This window comes from Heterodontus francisci, chromosome 3, assembly GCF_036365525.1.
Source record: "Heterodontus francisci isolate sHetFra1 chromosome 3, sHetFra1.hap1, whole genome shotgun sequence".
NCBI lineage: Eukaryota > Metazoa > Chordata > Chondrichthyes > Heterodontiformes > Heterodontidae > Heterodontus > Heterodontus francisci.
Window position 1 is genome coordinate 176,303,526 of NC_090373.1, and position 20,063 is coordinate 176,323,588.

The 20,063-nt window shown below is 42.2% G+C and overlaps 1 protein-coding gene across 2 annotated transcripts in view; it reads right to left on the reverse strand.

Moving 5' to 3' along the window:
* The window catches only part of slc4a1ap (solute carrier family 4 member 1 adaptor protein), a 203,912-nt gene that overhangs the window by 56,123 nt on the left and 127,726 nt on the right, over positions 1 to 20,063 (reverse strand). For both annotated transcript variants that reach the window (XM_068027773.1, XM_068027774.1), the window contains 2 exons: positions 16,412 to 16,523; positions 3,641 to 3,833 (listed from right to left, as the gene is read on the reverse strand). In XM_068027773.1, coding sequence (XP_067883874.1) covers positions 3,641 to 3,833; positions 16,412 to 16,523 — 305 coding nt within the window. The remainder of the gene's footprint in view (positions 1 to 3,640; positions 3,834 to 16,411; positions 16,524 to 20,063) is intronic.

A 20,063-nucleotide genomic window follows, 5' to 3' on the forward strand; every position in this document is an offset into this window, starting at 1 on the left:
CAGCACTTCTGGCTGAAGATTGTTGACAATGCTTCAGCCTTATCTTTTGCATTGATGTGCTGGGCTCCCCCATCATTGAGGATGTGGATACTTGTGGAGCCACCTCCTCTAGTTAGTGTTTAATCACCCACCACCATTCACGATGGGATGTGGCAGGACTGCAGAGCTTAGATCTGAGCCGTTGATTGTGGGATTGCTTAGCTCTGTCCATCGCATGCTGCTTATGCTGTTTGGCCCGCAAGTAGTCCTGGGTTTTGAGGTATGTCTGGAGCTGCTCCTGGCATGCCCTCCTGCACTCTTCATTGAACCAAGGTTGATTCTCCCCGGCTTGATGGTAATGGTAGAGTGGGGGATATGCCGGGCCATGAGGTTACAGATTGTGGCTGGGTTCAATTCTGCTGCTGCTGATGGCCAACAGCGCCTCATTTATGACCATGTTTTGCAATGCTAGATCTGTTCGAAATCTATCCCATTTAGCATGGTGGTATTGCCACAATGGAGCGTATCCTCAATGTGAAGACGGGACTTCGTCTCAACAAGGACTGTGCGGTGGTCACTCCCACCAATATTGTCATGGATAGATGCATCCGCAACAGGCAGATTGGTGAGGATGTGGTCAAGTATATTTTTCTCTCTTGTTGGTTCCCTCACCACCTGCCGCAGACCCAGTCTAGCAGCTATGTCCTTCAGGACTCGACCAGCTCAGTCAGTAATGGTGCTACTGAGCCATTCTATGCCCTTGCTACCCTCAGTGCTTCCTCCAAGTGACGTTCAATATGGAGGAGTACTGACTCATCAGCGGAGGGGGGCAGTCGGTGGTCATCAGCAGGAGGCTTCCTTGCCCACGTTTGACCTGATACCATGAGACTTCATGAGGTCTGGAGTCGATATTGAGGACTCCCAGGGCTCCTTCCTCCCAACTGTATACCACTGTGCTGCCACCTCTGCTGGGTCTTTCCTACCGGTGGGACAGGACATACCCGGGGATAGCGGTGTCTGGGACATAGTCTGTAAGGTATGATTCGCTGAGTATGACGATGTCATGTTGTTGCTTGACTAGTCTGTGGGACAGCACTCCAAATTTTGGCACAAGCCCCCAAATGTTACTAAGGAGGCATGATTGACAGGGCTGGGTTTGTCGTGGTCGCGTCCGGTGCCTAATTCGATGCCAAGGTGCCCTTTGTTTCCTGTCACTGAGCCAATTTTGTATCCAGTTTGCCATGGGCTTTTATTGTTTTAACTAGTCTGCCATGTAGGATCTTGTCAAAAGCCTTGCTAAAATCTATGTAGACCACATTAACTGCACTACCCTCATCAATCCTCCTTGTTACTTCCTCAAAAAATTCAACCAAGTTAGTCAGACATGACCTTCCCTGAACAAATCCAAGGTGACGATCCTTGATTAATCCATGCCTTTCTAAGTGACCGTTTATCCTGTCTCTCAGAATTGATTCCAAGAATTTGCCCAATACCAAGGTTAGACTGACTGGCCTGTAATTATTCCGTCCAGTCCTTGCTCCCTTCTTAAACAAAGGTATAATGTTAGCAGACCTGAACCCTGTTGAACAATAACTGCAAACAATATAGCAAAGACATCACAAAGTGACTTTCCGGTTCTCCATCTGTGAAGGCAATAAAATTCATACCACCAGCTTTGTGCTGAGTTGTAACCACTAGAACTCTACAACAACTCAACAAGTTCAAGACTAAAAACACCCAGGTCTGCACCTTTAAAAAGAGACCGTCCTTCTGAGAAGATACAACAGGTATACTGCAAACCCTGAACACTTACCTCATTTTAACTTTAAACTACCCTTTTCTCTCTATCTATTCTTGTCTGTCTGTGTGAATGAATGGCCGTGTGGGTGATGTTGTGACCATTTCGGGAATTGTGCAAAAATAGTTTTTTTAAAAACCTATGAGAAAACCTTTCATTTGTTTGTTCATTTGACTCGAAAGGCACTCAGGGACTAATGGAACATTTTAACAAAACACGCCTGTTACTTGGAGATAACAGTGGGAACCACCCACACCTCTTTCCACCTGTCCGTAACAATAACAATGCATGTAACGATGGTGTAATAAAATCTGTCTGGAGAATAGCACTTTGCAACAACACTCTTTTGCTGCAGTAGGCAAAAATGCATGCTTTTATAAGGTTGTAATCCCACCTGCCTATATTAACACAGCTCGTAACACCCTGTCTCTAGTACAGTCACTTGCAACAATTTTTAAGACACATTTCACTGGAATAAAGCATTTTCTCAGTTTGCTGTAACATACTGCATTCTCATACAGCTTAATACTCAAAATGTTTTGCCTAGTGAAGGGGTTGAGAGAGCATGAGACACTTCAGCAATCTGCTTGACGCTACCTTGCGGCCAGAACCTATAACTAGATCGTGACAGTTAACATACCAAAATTGAAAGGGAAAAGTTTGCCTGGTAATTTCCAATGGTAAGTGGCAACGTAAAAGTGTGACTGAAGATCGGGGCAACAAACAGTAAGTCTTGTGGCCAGGAAGTGCATGCTGTAAGCATGGTTTTTTAGAAAAAAAACAAATACCCTTCAGTGGAACATAGCCCCTTGAGATTTCTCTGCCATTCAAATATGTCATAGCTGATCTGAACCTCAAGTCCATTTACCCAGTTTAGCCCCACATCCCTTGAACAAATATTAGGTGGTTCAAATGGAAGTCTGGGTCAAAAGAGTACTTTAAAAATCTAGTGTGAATATTGACACCGCTGTGTTAGTCAATGAGTTGGAGACAGAAACATGCCTTGGAATATAGCAGAGTCTATTGACTGATAAACAAGGTCCCCAATCTCATGATCATTATCTCTCCAGCAAAATGAAGTGAATGGAAGATATACAATACAAATTATGTCTGTAAAATTAATCTCAGTCATTTACAGCAGTGTGTTCTCCAGGTGTGATTGATTGGGGAATTACCCATTAATTGCCGTTCTGACTACAATTAGTGGTGTCACTATATGAAACCTTAAAAATTAGCTGAAGAATTAGGATTGAACGTATCTTTTAGTGTTTGGGAAATCAGTTGCATTGAGTTTATGGAGTTTGACAGCACTGAGATGCTGAATTAACTTAGGATAATTCAGTCAGTCACTTCAATACAATCACCAATTCTTCCCATGATCTGTTTCAACAAAAAGGGCAGACAGAGAAGAAGGATGCTAAATTATTCCCCAAGTATTTTGATTATTTATTACAAAGCTGCAGAAAACAGGTGTAGCTGCATCTTTTTCCTGTTCCAATTTTCTCTCCTGCAGGCTCTGACTTTTACTGTGGTATGGTTCCAATTGCACCGGCAGCCCTATTTTCCGCGTGTTAACCTAGACAGTGAATGTTGTGAAATTATTTAAGCACTGACAGCATCAAAGCCACTCATAACACTGTTCACAGTTGATGACCACACACTCTCCATTTCCAGTGGGATGGCAGATCAGGAGCAGGTACCCGGCTGTTTCTTCCCTTCTCTAGCCCAAAGACAGCCACTTGTAGCAGACCAAATGCTGCTCCAACTGAGATCAATTAGGCAGCTCAGATTGGGAAGGCTCCCTCTTGCTAGTTCATGCTGTTTTACTGAACCCAGCAGTTAGGAAATCCGCTTTTAACTCACCGTTACCCTGGTTGGGATTTTCAGCTAAATCAGTAGAATGAGACAGGCCTGGTTTTTCTTCCATTTCTTGCCCTTGGGTCCAACCATCAGACTTGCTCTTTTCAGCTTCCTCCTCCTCCTCCTCTTCGACTACTTGACTTTCCTTCATGTTAAATAAATTACTGGGTGGCTCAGGGCGTTTAGGTGGCAATCTCTGTATAGGAAGAAAAATATATAAACACAGCTTTTTGTTACCACCAAGAGTTTGGAAGGCTTTTCTTTCAGAACAGAAGAATTTGTCATTAGGCCCCAGCAACCTATCCTTTTGCCTAAAATAATACCATCAGATGCCTACTTACCAGTTGCCTCAATCCCCTGTCAGAATTGCTGCTTGTTGCCTCTTGGACCCCTTTATATTATGCAATTCAGTGTCCTTCCCTAGCAACTTGATCCACAACTTCATTACCCTTTGGATGAGAAAGTTCAGGCTGACCTCGCTTTTTGTCTCCTGGGATTTGGACTTTTTAACCAACAGCTTGTATTAATAAACACCTTTAACATAGAAAAATGTCCCAAAATGCTTCACAGAGGCATAAGGGATTAAAAAAATAGAAAATGGGCATTGAATCAAAGGAGGAAATATTAGGTCACCAAAAACGTAGCCAAACAGATGGATCTTAAGGATATTTTAAAATAGAGGGAGGTAAAGATTTGGAGGGATTTGAAGAGCGAGTTTCATTGTGTGGTTAGGACCATTTTGGGGTTATGGAAAGGGAGGAAACCTAACTGGAAGGATTCAAATGGGGCGCTGTAGGAGGAATGGACATTGGATCTGGAAGGTGACAACACATACAAGGACGCTGACAGGAAATAGGAGAGTTGAACAATTAGTCCAGATAAACTTTGTCAATTCTCTTTATAATCTTGAAACCTTCAAGTAGGTCATCTCAAAGTCTCCTCTTGTCTAAGGAAAATGCAGGTGGTGGTGAACACATTATTCCAATCAGGTGACGAAGGATCGAAGGGCTCCCCTCTTTTCCCTCTCCTTGTTTGACTGCAACAGGTTTATTTCTTTTTGAAGTGGATATACTTGCCAATTCAGTGAATATTTAACTGTTTACGTGCTGTGATCATAAAAAGAACCAAATGGAAAGGTTTTCTTCAGTTTAAGACAGAAAGAGATTAGCTTTAGATGCAAAATCGTAAAATACGCTCCAACTTTCTCTCACACACACAAACACACAAAAATAGGTTACAGAGTGGGGAAGCATAGATCGGTCAAGTTAGAGTCCAGAGAAATAAAAGGGGTATACAGTCTGTGAAGGTTGGCGATTCTGCTGGCTGCAGTCTGAATTTGGTGGCCATTCGGTGCCAGCTTAAGCAAACAAAGGGTGGGCCTGTCACATGACCCAACACCCAGTGATACAAAAGTAGGGAGGTTATGCTTCAGTTATACAGGGCATTGGTGAGATGACATCTGGAGTACTGTGTACAGTATTGGTCTCCTTATTTAAGAAAGGATATAAATGTGTTGGAAGCAGTTCAGAGAAGGTTTACTAGACTCATACCTGAATTGGGCGAGTTGTCTTATGAGGAAAGGTTGGAAAGGCCAGGCTTGTATTTGCTGGAGTTTAGAAGAATATGAGGCGACTGGATTGAAACATACAAGATCCTGAGGAGTCTTGACAGGGTGGATGTGGAAAGGATGATTCCTCTTGTGGGAGAATCTAGAACTAGGGGTCACAGTTTAAAAGAGGAGACATTTTTTCTCTCAGAGGGTCTTGTCTTTGGAACTCTCTACCTCAAAAGGCAGAGAAAGCAGAGTCTTTGAATATTTTTAAGTCAGAGGTAGATAGATTCTTGATAAGCAAGGGTGTGAAAGGTTATTGGGGGTAGGCGGGAATGTGGAGTTGAGGTTACAATCAGATCAGCCACGATCTTATTGAATGGTGGAGCAGGCTCGAGGAGCCGAGTGGCCTACTCCTGGTCTTAATTCGTATGTTCATTCATATGATTCAAGCATGGAGGTTACTAGTGTGCATTCTCTCTTACAACTTAATCAGTCCATGTTGTTACGACCAAGGTGGGAGCAATGCACTGTCCCATCACTCCACAGGTCGCAGTATATTATTAAAGTTTTCCCAACCAACCAGAAAACAGCCAAATTAAACACTCTAGTTAAAGGTATACAAAGGAAACCCGACCCGAGTCCGAATGCTGGAACCGGAAGCCCGACCTGAGCCTGACACATGTCGTCGGATCCCGTCGGGGTCGGGTAGCAGGCCTGACCCCAATGGGTCCCGACGACATGTGCCGGGTTCGGGTCGGGTCGGACTTCCGGGTCCGGCATTCGGGCTCGGGTTGGGTTTCCTTTGCACACCTTTACTCTAGCAACCCCCAGAATAAAACAGGCCAAACCAGGTATTTTTAGACAACAACAAATTAACTATTTATTAAAACTAAATCTTAAACACTATTAAGATATGTCTAAAGACCTTATAACTTCCTATTTTAACCTAACTCGCCCATTCACACACACACACTCAAAAATCAACAGTTAACCATTTTTAAAAAATAATTGTTTTAAAAATTAGCTGTTTCTTAAGAATAAATAAATAACTGGGTTGTTAGTCTTTGTGGATAACGCTCCTGATGGGTGAGGTATCCTAATGTAAAAAAAAAATTAGATGCCACTCGAAGTCTCCACACGGATTTGATGAAACAGACTTTTCTTGATAGGCATTCAAAGCACTTCGGCTGCAGCAGGCATCACACAGTTCTTTCAACAATGAGCACATCAATAGGTCTACTTGAATTCTTAAAAATCGGTAGTCTTTTGGTAAAAACTTTACTGAAAATTCCAGCAAACACAATCAGTCAAGAGAGAGTCAATCTTGAAGCAAAGACTCTTAGATTGGAAATAAAAAAAATGGATTTTGCTATCTCCAGCAATACAAATTGTCTCCTCAAAGGGTTTTTTCCGCTTTAGGCAATTAACTCAGCCTATAGCTGATCGTACGATTTCTGCTGAGAGAAATAGACAGCTCCTTCCTCCAGTAAGCATGCTTTGCTGGTGTCTCTCAAAACTGGTTTTAGCTGGATTTTACACAGTCAAATTGAAACATTATACCATGTGACCTCCTCACTCTCCTGCTGTTGCCTAGGTAACAGGTGCAGCTGGCACACGGTTTTAATCCGAGGAGAAATAAATACAGTTCCGTGACAATGTCTAGGAATTCCCTTCTCATAGCTCGGGCCCATTGTTCAAGTGATTAGGTTTGAGTGGTTCATCTCTACCAGTTAAACATTCAAGCAATGGCTTTGACACCTTGCTAATATGAACAGGATAGGTGGTTCACTCAGATTCCCGAGGTCACTGTCTTTGATGGGTCTGTGCAGACATGCCGTCGCCATCTCAGTGCATTGGAATGTGGAAAGTACAGTGATGCAAATTGGGGTGGCCATCTTTAGCTGCCAATATCGAGTCACCTTTTATCTTTAAAAAAAAAATTAAATTCAGTTTTCCAGCCCGTGGATTAACTGTCATCATTGACATAGCACGTTTTTGTGACAACATGCAGTAGCCCATGCAGGGAAGTGGAAGCAGAGACTATAAAGTATAACAGGATGATGGATACATCATTGACAGAAAGGGGCCTCAGAGGCAAAGTGGGATAAGTAGTCTGTGATCTTTGGAGCTGGTCCAATTGATGATACATTACAATGCTAAATCGGAAGGAAACTGGAACAGAGGATGTGTATGAGTGTTAGTTTAAGTATGCAGAGTGAGGTGACACCACAACGGCCTAGAGTTCATTTGATTGCCTTTGGGAATTGGTGAGGAATTTTTTTCATATGTAACAGGCTGATACTTGGAAAAAATATTCTTCCAAAGTTTTAAAATATTTTAGGTACCATTAAAAAATTATTGTTAAAAATTGTCCTCTATTTCAGATCTTGCTTCTTCCTACAAGCCTAAACCGATGCCAAACACATGCTTCTCTGGCTAAAGCAGTGAGTTGCTCCCAGGCCAGTTCTGATGAAAACTTTTATGCTCCATGCCTGCTCAGGAAGTATTTGATGCAAACACCAAATGTGGAAAGTAAAGCGGGCTGTGCTCTAGCACTGACCTCCATCATCTCCAGGGCACCAAGTTAACATCATCAATCCCAACACAAAGGCAATTTTCCCCATGTTGTGTGATCTGGTAGTTTGAGATGATGGTGCACTGTGTCACAGGTGCTGTGCATATTCTGGCCAGAAATTTCTATCATTATCCTGGACAAAGCTTGACTGACTGGCACCCCAGCCACAATCTTAAACATTCACTCCCTGCACCACCCGTGCACTGTGGCTGCAGCGTGTACCATCTACAAGATGTACTGCAGCACCTCACCAAGGCTTCTTCGATAGCACCTCCCAAAGCCACAACCTCTACCACCTAGAAAAACAAGGGCAGTAGGCAGATGGGAACACCACCACCTCCAAGATACACATCATCCTGACTTAGAAATATACTGACAGTCCTTCACTATCACAAAGACAAAATCCAGGAACTCTTTCCCTAACAGCACCGTGGGAATACTTTCATTGCATGGACTGCAGCGGTTCAAGAAGGCCATTCACCATCAGCTTCTCAAAGGTAATCAGGAATGAGCAATAAATGTTGGCCTTGCCAACGACATCCAAATACCATGAATAAAGAGAGGCTAGGATAGAATCAATCTCAAATTCTCCCCCGACCCTCAGTAAAGGTACCTGATGGACTGAATGGCTTCCTTTATCTTTGTGGACCCAAACTTAGGTAACAAAATGGGAAACCTTATCCCATGATATATTAGAACTCGCAAAGCCTGTTGAACTGAAACAAGCTCAGCGTTTAGATCTATTAATTTTTTTGAAGTCAAAAATTTTAAATGTAATGATAATGATGCTGAAATATACAACTGACAAAGCTGTATATAATTAATAAAATATATGCTGCAATTGTAGAATCACCATAACAAGGTACCAATCAAGCAAGGAATGAAAGAAACCGCTTTGCAATTTAAAACACTAACACAGTCAGATCTAGACACATTGTATATCAAAGTGAAGGAAATGAATCCCTTGGAGCTTTTGATCAGAAACAATAGTCAGAAACCCAATTAAAATAAAATGAGCAAAGGTACATATATGTGACAGCAAGTCAGATGCAGAGCATAGCTCTCTTTTAATTTGCCTTGATGAGCCTTAATCCCAACCTTATAATGGCACCCCCCACTGTATCAGCATCACACCTCCATCTCTAATAGCTGCCATTGTCGTGACATCTCTGAATTAAGATTGCCAATTTGTGTAAAATCACAGGCAACTCACACCTGCCGGACTGACACTGGACAGGGTCACTTTATGTGGGACCTTTACAACCAGCAGAAATTTGAAAGGCTGAACTGAAACGCAGATCCCAGAATCGTAAAGTGCTAACACAGTCCTTACAGAAAGTGTACTTTAAACAGTGACATTATACAGCCGGTAACTCAAATGAGACTATGCAGTCTTTGGGCTTTCAGATTCCTTTTTTAAAAAATTAATTCTTGGGATGTGAGCATCGCTAGCAAGGCCAGTATTTAATGCCCATTCCTAATGCCCTTGAGCAGGTCGTGGAGGTCACCTACAACTGAGTGGCTTGCTAGGCCATTTCAGAGGGCAGTTAACAGTCAACCACCTTGCTGTGGGTCCAGAGTCACATGTAAATCAGACTGGGTAAGGATGGCAGATTTCATCGTCTGAAGGACATTAGTGAACCAGATGAGTTTTTAAGACGATCCAGTAGTTTTATTATTATTATTAATGAGACTAGCATTTTATTCCAGATTTATCAATTAACAAATTCCCACAGCTGCCATGGTAGGATTTGAGCTCATGACTCAGGAGCATTAGTCCAGGTCTCTAAATTACTAGTCCAGTAACAGTACCACTATTCTACCGTTCCCCTATTTTTCCATTTTGAATCAAATTGGACAACTTCTAGGAAATGCGATTTTGTTGACTGGATGGTGAAACAGCCTAAAAGATCAGTCACGGTATCTATAAAAATCCCTCTTCCCTGCAGTTAGGGAATGATTACATCAAATTCACGTATTCCTTTTCAAAACAGGCTACTCTTTAGGGGAGGTGGAAATGTAAACCATAGATGCCTTTTCTTTTTAATGTTGAAGATTGCAACCTTTGCCATTTAACGAAGCTCCTCCAGTCATATTCCCTACATAGATCAAATTCAAGTACTCGCCTGTAAAACTTAAGCTTTGCTTTCATACTCAGAAGATTTGAGTGTCAAAACAGTTACTAAAATTAAATTTGACATTTTATAATTAATGGCTGTGTAAGCATTTTGGAGCTAGGATCAGCTGAAATCCAAACTTTGAAAATGCTGTACGCTCAGCCTGATTAATGTGCTATGAATGAAAGCTGGTGTAAACTAAACAAAGAGTTGGTTCCACAGAACAAATTAGATTCATGCTATTAGCACCTGGACTGAACTCTGACTAATAACACCCCCCAACCAAAAAACAGGCTCTTGTTTCCCCCACTGAACCGCCGCTGCCGCACCACCACCCCCCCTTATCATGGGATGGCCATGTTATTAACCCTCAACTGATCAGCAGCAGGCAGCATGTGGAAACAATTTCTTGTGCCCAGCTCATCAGTTTTCTCTCTTCCTTGGTTCAGTGGTTGCATCACTCAGCTCTGAATCAGAAGTTTGTGGGTTTAAGTCCTATTGAGACTTGAACAGATAATTCCGGCTGACACTCCAGTGCAGTACTGAGGCACCACCTTTCAGATGAGACGCTAAACTGAGGACCCATCTGCCCTCTCAGGTGAACATAATGGATCCCAAGGCATTACACTCCCAGTGTCCTGGCCAACATTTATCCCTCAACCAACACATACAATAGCTGATCTTGCCCTCTATTGCATTGCTGTTTTCTGGAGCTTGCTGCGTGTAAAGTAGCTGCCACATTTCAGAATGATTACACTTCAGAAGTACTAAATTGCCTGTCAAGCACTTTGGGATGTCCTGAGGTTGTGAAAGGCTCTATATAATTGCAAGTCTTTCTTTCTTTTTATTCAGATAATTTTGCCCAAGGCTAGTAGATATTACACTGCAGCAGTATCCAAGTGCATTATGTTAGTACAGATGTGATTTGAACTCTGATTACCCAAGAATCCAAGGCCTTAGTTGCTGCAGTTCTTTATTAAGCTATATAGAGTCTCAGTTTATTTTACAATAGCCTGAAAGCATATATCCACACTCCAAAGAAAATATATTAAAATTTTGCACCAATTATGAAAAATATAAAAATGTAAATTCTTTTTAATACATTTTGAACATCCTGCTATTCTTTAGAACTGCAAGATGCAGCCTTTAAAATTTAAGATGGCAATTTACTCTTATCTACAATGGGGTTAGAATGCTCTGTTTATGAACACTGAATTTTTAAACAGGTATTTGAAAAAAGATGTATAGACTCTATGCGTTAAGTCACTGTGGTTGGGGTGACTGCACGCTAAGATTGAGTGTTCCTAACAGTTAAACAGGGTCGCTATCACTTGGGTTCAAAAGCTGCCCAGATTGATGAACTAAAAGTCTTTGTGTCTGCTGGCTCTAAGGCTTCTTCATGAAATGACTCCGGGCAGAATCAACCCAGTTACTAATGGGCATGGGTGTACAGAAAATGACCCAATCATTTAGTAATCTCACTCAGGCAAGATACGGGATGACTGGTGTGGGAAATGAAACCAGTCAAGTGGGGTCTAAGGCATATTGTTAGGGCAGATTAGAGAAAGTTCCACTCTAAATCTGTGTGCTTTTTTTTTGCTATGGGAGCACTTGCTGTTGACATTGGGCAGTCTAAATAAAAAAAGTTTTTTTTGCCAGCACCGTCACCATTCACATATGAACATACGCTAAAAGTAAAAAGGGATGTTTATCTGTATCAGCTTAGCTTTGTACAAAGAAAAGATTTGCATTTATATAAAACCTCAAGTATCAAGTGTTTTATGTCCAATGAAGTACTTCTGAAGCAGAGTAACTGTTTTATGTAGGAAAGGCAGCAGACAATTTGCATACAACAAACAGCAATGAGATGATTTCCAGATTATCTGTTTTTAGTGACTTTGGTTGAGGGATAAGCATTAGCCAGGACTCCGTGCTCTTCTTTGAAAAATAATGGATGTGCTGAAGTTCAAGTAGCATTCAAGTGTCATTCAGAGTCAGAGTGCACTCCTGTACCTGGAAATTTCCTTTGCAGCTTCCGCAATATGTCCTAGTTTCCTTAAAAATGTTTGCACAAGTGTTTTATAGCACTTCCGCTTGATTTATAGTAATGTCAGAAGAATCATGGTGAAGTAATGAATTACACAATGCTCTCTATGAGCAGGACTTTCTGGAGCAGACCAAAATTCATCTTGTGTTAGCTTGGGTGGAAAGCAAAATGCTACTGCAGTTTTCAAAATAGTCAAGACTTTAACAGTGCAACCTATAGTCCAATACTTTCAACCTCCAAATCAATAAATTATGAATACAGCATGTGTAAATTCGAGCTGTCTGTCCTTGTGATTTTTTTTAAACTACAAAGAATATTTCACTCTAAAATTAAATAAAGTCAAATCAGTGATATAGGGAGAGCTAACCATTGGGGGCAGATTGGGTTGTTATGTGACAAAAGGGTTTGGATCATGTCATGGGCCACAAAAAAAAAGCTAAAGCCAACTATATGTTTTTCCTCGGACAAAGACACAGCAATATTTTCTACTAAACAGCTTTCAGCTTGCCATTCGTTTTATTGTTGCAAATCACTCCTGCCCACTTCCACCAATATTTCATACTTTGGCTCATGGCTTTGCACATTAAGACTTGTTACACCATCTTCTACGCCAATTTATTTTTCAAGACTCTATTTCCAGCAACTCTCCCCTTCCACGATATCTCCTAATACCTATTTCTCAATTTACCACCATTAAGTTTCAGCCTTGGCTTAATGGTAGCACACTTTCTTATGAGTCAGAAGGCTGTGGATTTAAGACCCACTCTGGCAACTTGAGCATAAAATCTCGGCTGATGCATCAGTGCAGCACTGAGGGAGTGCTGCACTGGTGGAGGTGTCTTCTTTCAGATGAGAGGTTAAACTGAGGCTCTCGTATGCTCTTTTGGGAGGAGATGAAAGATCCCACAGATCCTAGTCGAATAAGAGCATGGTAAGCATTAATGACACCACATACTAATCCCTGCAGCATCTAGCTAGCCACCTCCTTCTAGTTCAGTATAACCAATTTCCATTTCATTCGATTCCGCCAACTTTTTACCCATTTCCTTCCTTTTCTTGGCTCCCATCAACTTTAGAGGAGAGCACAAGTCAAGAAGAAACAGATCCTTACTGACTGAAAACCAGGCCAATTGAACGGAATGATGAAATATAACCTCTGACAGATTTCCATGCATCATAACTAGAAAGTTAACTTACCCAGAGTGCTCAAAGGGTGAATGGAAAGAATTTTCTAAACATTTTGTGCTTGATATGAGTGTGTAATTTTGACACTGGAGGACAGTGAATGCGGTACCATTATTCAAGAAGGGTAGCAGGGATAATTACAGGCCAGTGAGTCTAACATCAGTGGTAGGGAAACTATTGGAAAAAAGTCTGAGGGACAGGATTAATCTCCACTTAGAGAGGTAGGGATTAATCAAGGATAGTCAGCATGGCTTTGTCAGGGGGAGATCATGTCTAACAAACTTGACTGAATTTTTCGAGGAGGTGACTAGATGTGTAGATGAGGGTAAAGCAGTTGATGTAGTTTACGTGGACTTTAGTAAGGCATTTGATGAGGTCCTGTATGGGAGATTGGTTAAGAAGGTAAGAGCCCAGAGGATTCACGGCAATTTGGCAAATTGGATCCAAAATTGGCTTAGTGGCAGGAGGCAGAGGGTGATGGTCGAGGGTTGTTTTTGCGAGTGGAAGCCTGTGACCAGTGCTCTATCGCAGGGATCGGTGCTGGGACCCTTGCTGTTTGTAGTGTACATGAGAGGCCTGCTTTAGGTCGGAAAAAAGAACCCCACCGAACCCGAGCCCAACCCTAACCGAACCCGCCACAACTCGAACTGAACCGACCATCCCTTTACTTACCTTCCTGACACTGAACCTGCAAGAAGCTGCAGCGCATGCGCGATGACATCATAGTGACGTCACTCACTCACTGCGCAGACTCAGTTTCGTCCTGACCCACAGCTCAGGTAACTTGTTTTATTTGTAATACTTACCAGCAGAACACTTACCGTGTGTGTCCGGCCCAACCCGACCCGACTCCGTCCCACCCGACCTGAGTCTGAAAGCCGGCCCAACCCGACCCGAACCTGACGCGTCATCGGGTCCCGTCGGGTTCGGGTCGGGTAGCAGGCCTCTAGTGTACATTAATTATTTGGACGCGAATACAGGAGGTATGATCATTAAGTTCACAGATGACACGAAAATTAGTGGTGTCGTAAATGGTGAGGAGGAAAGCCTTAGATTACAGGAAGATATAGATGGGCTGGTAAGATGGGCAGAGCAGTGGCAAATGGAATTTAATCCAGAGAAGTGTGAGGTGATGCATTTTTGGAGGACTGGCAAGGGAATATACAATGGATGGTAGGACCATGGGAAGTACAGAGGGTCAGAGAGACCTTGGTGTACTTGTCCATAGATCACTGAAGGCATCAACACAGGTAGATAAGGTGGTTAGGAAGGCATATGGGATACTTGCCTTTATCAGCCGAGGCATAGAATATAAGAGAGCAGGGAGGTTATGATGAGGCTGTATAAAATGCTAGTTAGGCCACAGCTGGAGTACTGTGCACAGTTCTGGTTGCCACACTATAGGATGGATGTGTTGCTGTGGAGAGGGTGCAGAGGAGATTCACCAGGATGTTGCCTGGACTGGAGCATTTCAGCTATGAAGAGACACTGGATAGGCTAGGGTTGTTTTCCTTAGAGCAGAGATAACTGAGGGGGGGGACCTGATTGAGGTATACAAAATTATATGGGGCATTGATAGGATAGAAAGGAAGAAACTTTTTCCCTTAGCAGAGGGGTCAATAACCAGGGGGCATAGAGGGGCAGGAGGTTTAGAAGGGATTTGAGGAAAAATGTTTTCACCCAGAGGGTGGTTGGAATCTGGAACACACTACCCGAAGGGGTGGTAGAAGCAGGTACCCTCACAACATTTAAGAAGTATTTAGATGAGCACTTGAAACGCCATAGCATACAGGGCTATGGGCCAAGTGCTGAAAAATGGGATTAGAATGGATAGGTGCTTGATGGCCGGCACAGACACAATGTGATGAAGGGCCTGTTTCTGTGCTGTATAACTCAATGACGTTTCTAAATGCTGATTTGCAACTGCAACAGTAAACATTTTTAAACACACACAAAATCTGAAAGAGTCTGCAAGAAAACATGCACTTCATTACCTGCCCTAATCCTTTCACCGTTTGTAAGAAAAATAAAGTCCATTAGACACAGGTGTGAGTCTCTGTCTTTTAGCCTCTCAAGTCAGAATGTTGTGAAGAGGAGAAAATTAAAGTCAGTGTTTAAAAAAAAGTGTAACTGAAGTATGTTCAAAGCTTTGATTTACCTAACCAAGATCAAACATGTAAATCCTTTAGGCCTGCTGGGAATATCTAGCTAATGGTTCAGCTAGAGGGAAAAGAGGCACTAATTAGTCGCCACAGCAAGATGCCAACAATGACTCTCGGACACACACAGACCACAACTTATCGTAGCCTGTGGCTTTGTGCGTTCTCCAGTTTCATAAGTAATTTAAACCACTGCAGCTAAAAAGGTTTACTACCTCTTTAGCCATAAATAATTCAGATGATAGATTTTTGTGTTAAATAATCAAGACTCTTGTCATGCTGCATAAATAGCTCATTTTACAACCAGGGCAGCCTGTGGGAATTTTTAAATTCTTCACCAGATAGTGAACCAATTTGTTTTTGCAGGGGAACTCATCTTTAAACCACTGGTACAGGAAGAAAGGGGGAGAAAGCCCCAATTTTTGCAAGTAGGCTGGTGAAAAACCAATGTCGGTATGTTTGCTGAAGGAACCCTACCATTAAGGCCATCTTATTTAAAAGATGATGCACTTTATCAATTGCAACATGATTTTTTTTTTGTGAGGTAAGGGTATCAAGGGCTATGGAGCTAATGTCGGTAGATGGTGTCGAGGCACAGATCAGAAATGCTCTCTTTGAATAGTGGTGCAGGTTTGAAGAATGAATGGCCTACTCTTCCCATTTTGATCTACACATTTCTGTTGATCTCGTGCTTTAACTAAGGGAGCATTAAACGGCTCGTGTTGAACATGAATAGCAGCAGGGACTTGTTGGGCTGAATGGCCGGTTTCCCTGCTGTAAATACCATGTAACTGGCTTTAAAGGGTTGCTGAGCTCAGCAAAGTGACAGAGCTGAAATGACACAGACAATGTTAATGATTGTACCTCTACGAAAGTTCATTTAGCTCCGTCGCAGTCAGACTCAGTAACTCTTTTCAATTGCAGCATTGGAAAGGTCATCAGCACTCACTGTCTCAACAAAATTTGAATGAAAGTAGATAAAATCAGATGGAACAGATTAACCAGCGAATCTTCCACAGCATTGCTTTGATTGCCTGGTTGTAAAAGGAGATATTTATGCAGCAGTAGAGTTTTTCAAACAGGACTGCAGTACAGGGTGTTCATTAATTTCTTTGTCTAAAAAAAAAAATTCCACTTACCCCAATGGTGCCCGTCTTCAGTTTAAACTTTTTTCCTCCCTTCATTGCCCCAAACATGGGTACAGCAACTTTCTTAGGTTTGGATTCTGTATCTCCAGTCTGAACCGCAATCCTGAGAATGAAATGTTTTTAATATTAGGCATCTTAAATATCCTCACTAAGGCACACGATTCACTAGGAAGGTTTTAAGTAGCAGGAGTTCTAGCTCATGCAAAGTTGCATCTGCACGTCTTCTCACCCTGAAACATTTCTTTTTATAAAAATGATTCCAACTCAGGTTACTCGAGTGCCCTCTAGTAAAACCAGACAAATTGAGACTTCATATCTGTGACTAACTGTAATTTCGAAATACAAGCCAAACATTTTAGCCGGTTCCCTGATGATTGTACAGTGTGGCGGCTGAAGGAGTGAAGTCAGGCATGCTCCAAATTCAATACCTCGCCTGTTTGGAGATGGCTTGTCACAGTGCAGAACCACAATTAGACTTGCTGTCCTTGGATTGGGATGGAGCTGTCTGCAGATCTTGTTTCTGATGTTTAAATGGCCTCTTCTACAATTATATAAATGTTGGGTGAGGATCGGATCAAATGTGATGCTAATTAAATAGCCCGTCAACAAGCCATTTGTGTAAAGTACCAAACTATCCCCTGCACCTGTGGAACTGTGGCTCCGCACAAGGCATCACCACATTCAGGGTAAACAGGGAAGGGAAATAAAATCACATTTTAGAGGCTTCCTTGGTGACTGAAATCTTAGACATTGAGCAGCTGAGTCATAAATTGCCAGCCATTGCTCAGTTGGTTGCACCCCGAACATGGAGTCAGAAGGCTGTGGGTTCAAACCACATTCCAGAGACTTGAGAACAAAGTTTTAGGTGGCATTAAAATTGTGCAGTTCGAGAAAAATGTATGAGGGACACACAATGCACAGATCGAGTGTGCTCATATGCGTGTTGTCAATGCTATTTATAATCCCGTGTCTAGCTGCCCTGAGAAAGTGGGGGTGGTTCATGATAGGATTATTAAAAAGCCATGACAGAAACTCCAAAAGCTATCAAATGATTTATTGAGCAGAATTTTACATCCAAAGCATAGGGATGGCCGTCTGGAGCTTCCAAAATTAGAAATTCAAATTCCAATAACTATCATTAAGAAATTAGAAAACCTTTTGACATCTAAGAATTCAGTTATATCATCTTCAAGATTGCAGTATTGAACCACTGCAGTCTTTGATATGAGATGGTGTTAGGTAGGAAATTCTAGGATTTTGACCCAGCAATGGCTCAGTCAGGTTGGCAGTTTTCCTGAGGTGAGCTTGCAGGTCATAATGTTGCCATAAACTTGCTGCTCTTGGCCTACTTGGTGAAAGAAGTCCCAGGGCTCTGAGGTGCTCCTGAAACAAGTTTGGGGAGTTGCTGCTATTCTGCCAGTTCACTTTTGCTAGCTGTGCTTTCATGCCCTCATAATTGCCCTTTTTAAGTTTAAAATACTGGTCGTAGTCCCACTCTTCTCTCCCTCAAACTGAATGTAAAATTTAATCATATTATGATCACTGCTGCCCAGGGGCGCCATCACTATGAGGTCATTAATTAATCCTATCTCGTTGCACAATACCAGGTCTATATAGCCTGCTCTCTGGTTGCTTCCAGAACATGCCTTTTTAAGAAACCATCCTGAAAACATTCTATGTACTCCTCATCTAGGCTACCTTTGTTGTCTGATTTTTCCAATCGATATGTAGATTAAAATCCCCCTTGATTATTGCTGTACCTTTCTGACAAGCACCCATTATTTCTTCCTTTATACCCCGTCCTACCGTGTGGTTACTGTTAGGAGGCCTGTACACCACTCCCACAAATTACTTCTTGCCTTTATCATTTCTTATCTCAACCCAAACCACTTCTACTTCCTCGTTTCCTAAAATTAGGTCATCCCTCTCGATTGAGCGAAGACCATCATTAAGTAACAGAACCACCCCTCCACCTTTTCCTAGTTTCCTGTCCTTCCTAAATGTCACGTACCCTTCAATATTCAGGTCCTTATCTATGCTATCCTGCAGCCATGTCTCTATAATGGCCATTAGATCATACTTATTTATTTCTATTTGCACTCTCAGTTTATCTGTTCTGTTTCGAAAGCTACATGCATTCAGATACAGAACCTTTAGTTTTGTCCTTTTATTATTTTTGTAACCTCCAGCCTTATCTGTTGATTTACTCTTAGATTTGTACGCTCTGTCCTTTCCTGTCACAGTCTGTTTATCATTTCCCATAGTAATACCTTTCTCTCTTGCCTTGTCTCTACTCCTTGATTTACCATATCTTCCCAAATTTGATCCTTTGCCCCCACTATTTAGTTTAAAACCCTCTCTACTTCCCTACTTATGCGACTCACTAGAATACCAGGCCCAGTACAGTTCAGGTGAAGACTGTCCCAACGGTACAGCTCCCACTTGTCCCAGTACTGGTGCCAGTGCCCCACAAACCAAAACCCACTTCTACCATACCAGTCTTTGAGCCACACATTCATTTCTGTAATCTTATTTGCCCTACTCCAATTTGCAATTGGCTCAGGTAATAATCCAGAAATTATGATCTTTAAGGATCTGCTTCTTAATTTGGTGCCTAGCTCCTCATACTGACTATGCAAAGAACAAAAGAACAAAGAAAATTACAGCACAGGAACAGGCCCTTCGGCCCTCCAAGCCTACGCCGATCCAGATCCTCTATCTAAACCTGTCGCCTATTTTCTAAGGGTTTGTATCTCTTTACTTCCTGCCCATTCATGTATCTGTCTAGGTACATCTTAAAAGATGCTATCGTGCCCGCGTCTACCACCTCCGCTGGCAACGCATTCCAGGCACCCACCACCCTCTGTGTAAAGTACTTTCCACGCATATCCCCCCTAAACTTTTCCCCTTTCACTTTGAACTCATGTCCCCTAGTAATTGAATCCCCCACTCTGGGAAAAAGCTTCTTGCTATCCAACCTGTCTATACCTCTCATGATTTTGTACACCTCAATCAGGTCCCCCCTCAACCTCCGTCTTTCTAATGAAAATAATCCTAATCTACTCAACCTCTCTTCATAGCTAGCGCCCTCCATACCAGGCAACATCCTGGTGAACCTCCTCTGCACCCTCTCCAAAGCATCCACATCCTTTTGGTAATGTGGCGACCAGAACTGCACGCAGTATTCCAAATGTGGCCGAACCAAAGTCTTATACAACTGTAACATGACCTGCCAACTCTTGTACTCAATACCCCGTCCGATGAAGGAAAGCATGCCATATGCCTTCTTGACCACTCTATTGACCTGCGTTGCCACCTTCAGGGAACAATGGACCTGAACACCCAAATCTCTCTGTACATCAATTTTCCCCAGGACTTTTCCATTTTTTGTATAGTTCACTCTTGAATTGGATCTTCCAAAATGCATCACCTCGCATTTGCCCTGATTAAACTCCATCTGTCATTTCTCTGCCCAACTCTCCAATCTATCTATATTCTGCTGTATTCTCTGACAGTCCCCTTCACTATCTGCTACTCCACCAATCTTAGTGTCATCTGCAAACTTGCTAATCAGACCACCTATACTTTCCTCCAAATCATTTATGTATATCACAAACAACAGTGGTCCCAGCACGGATCCCTG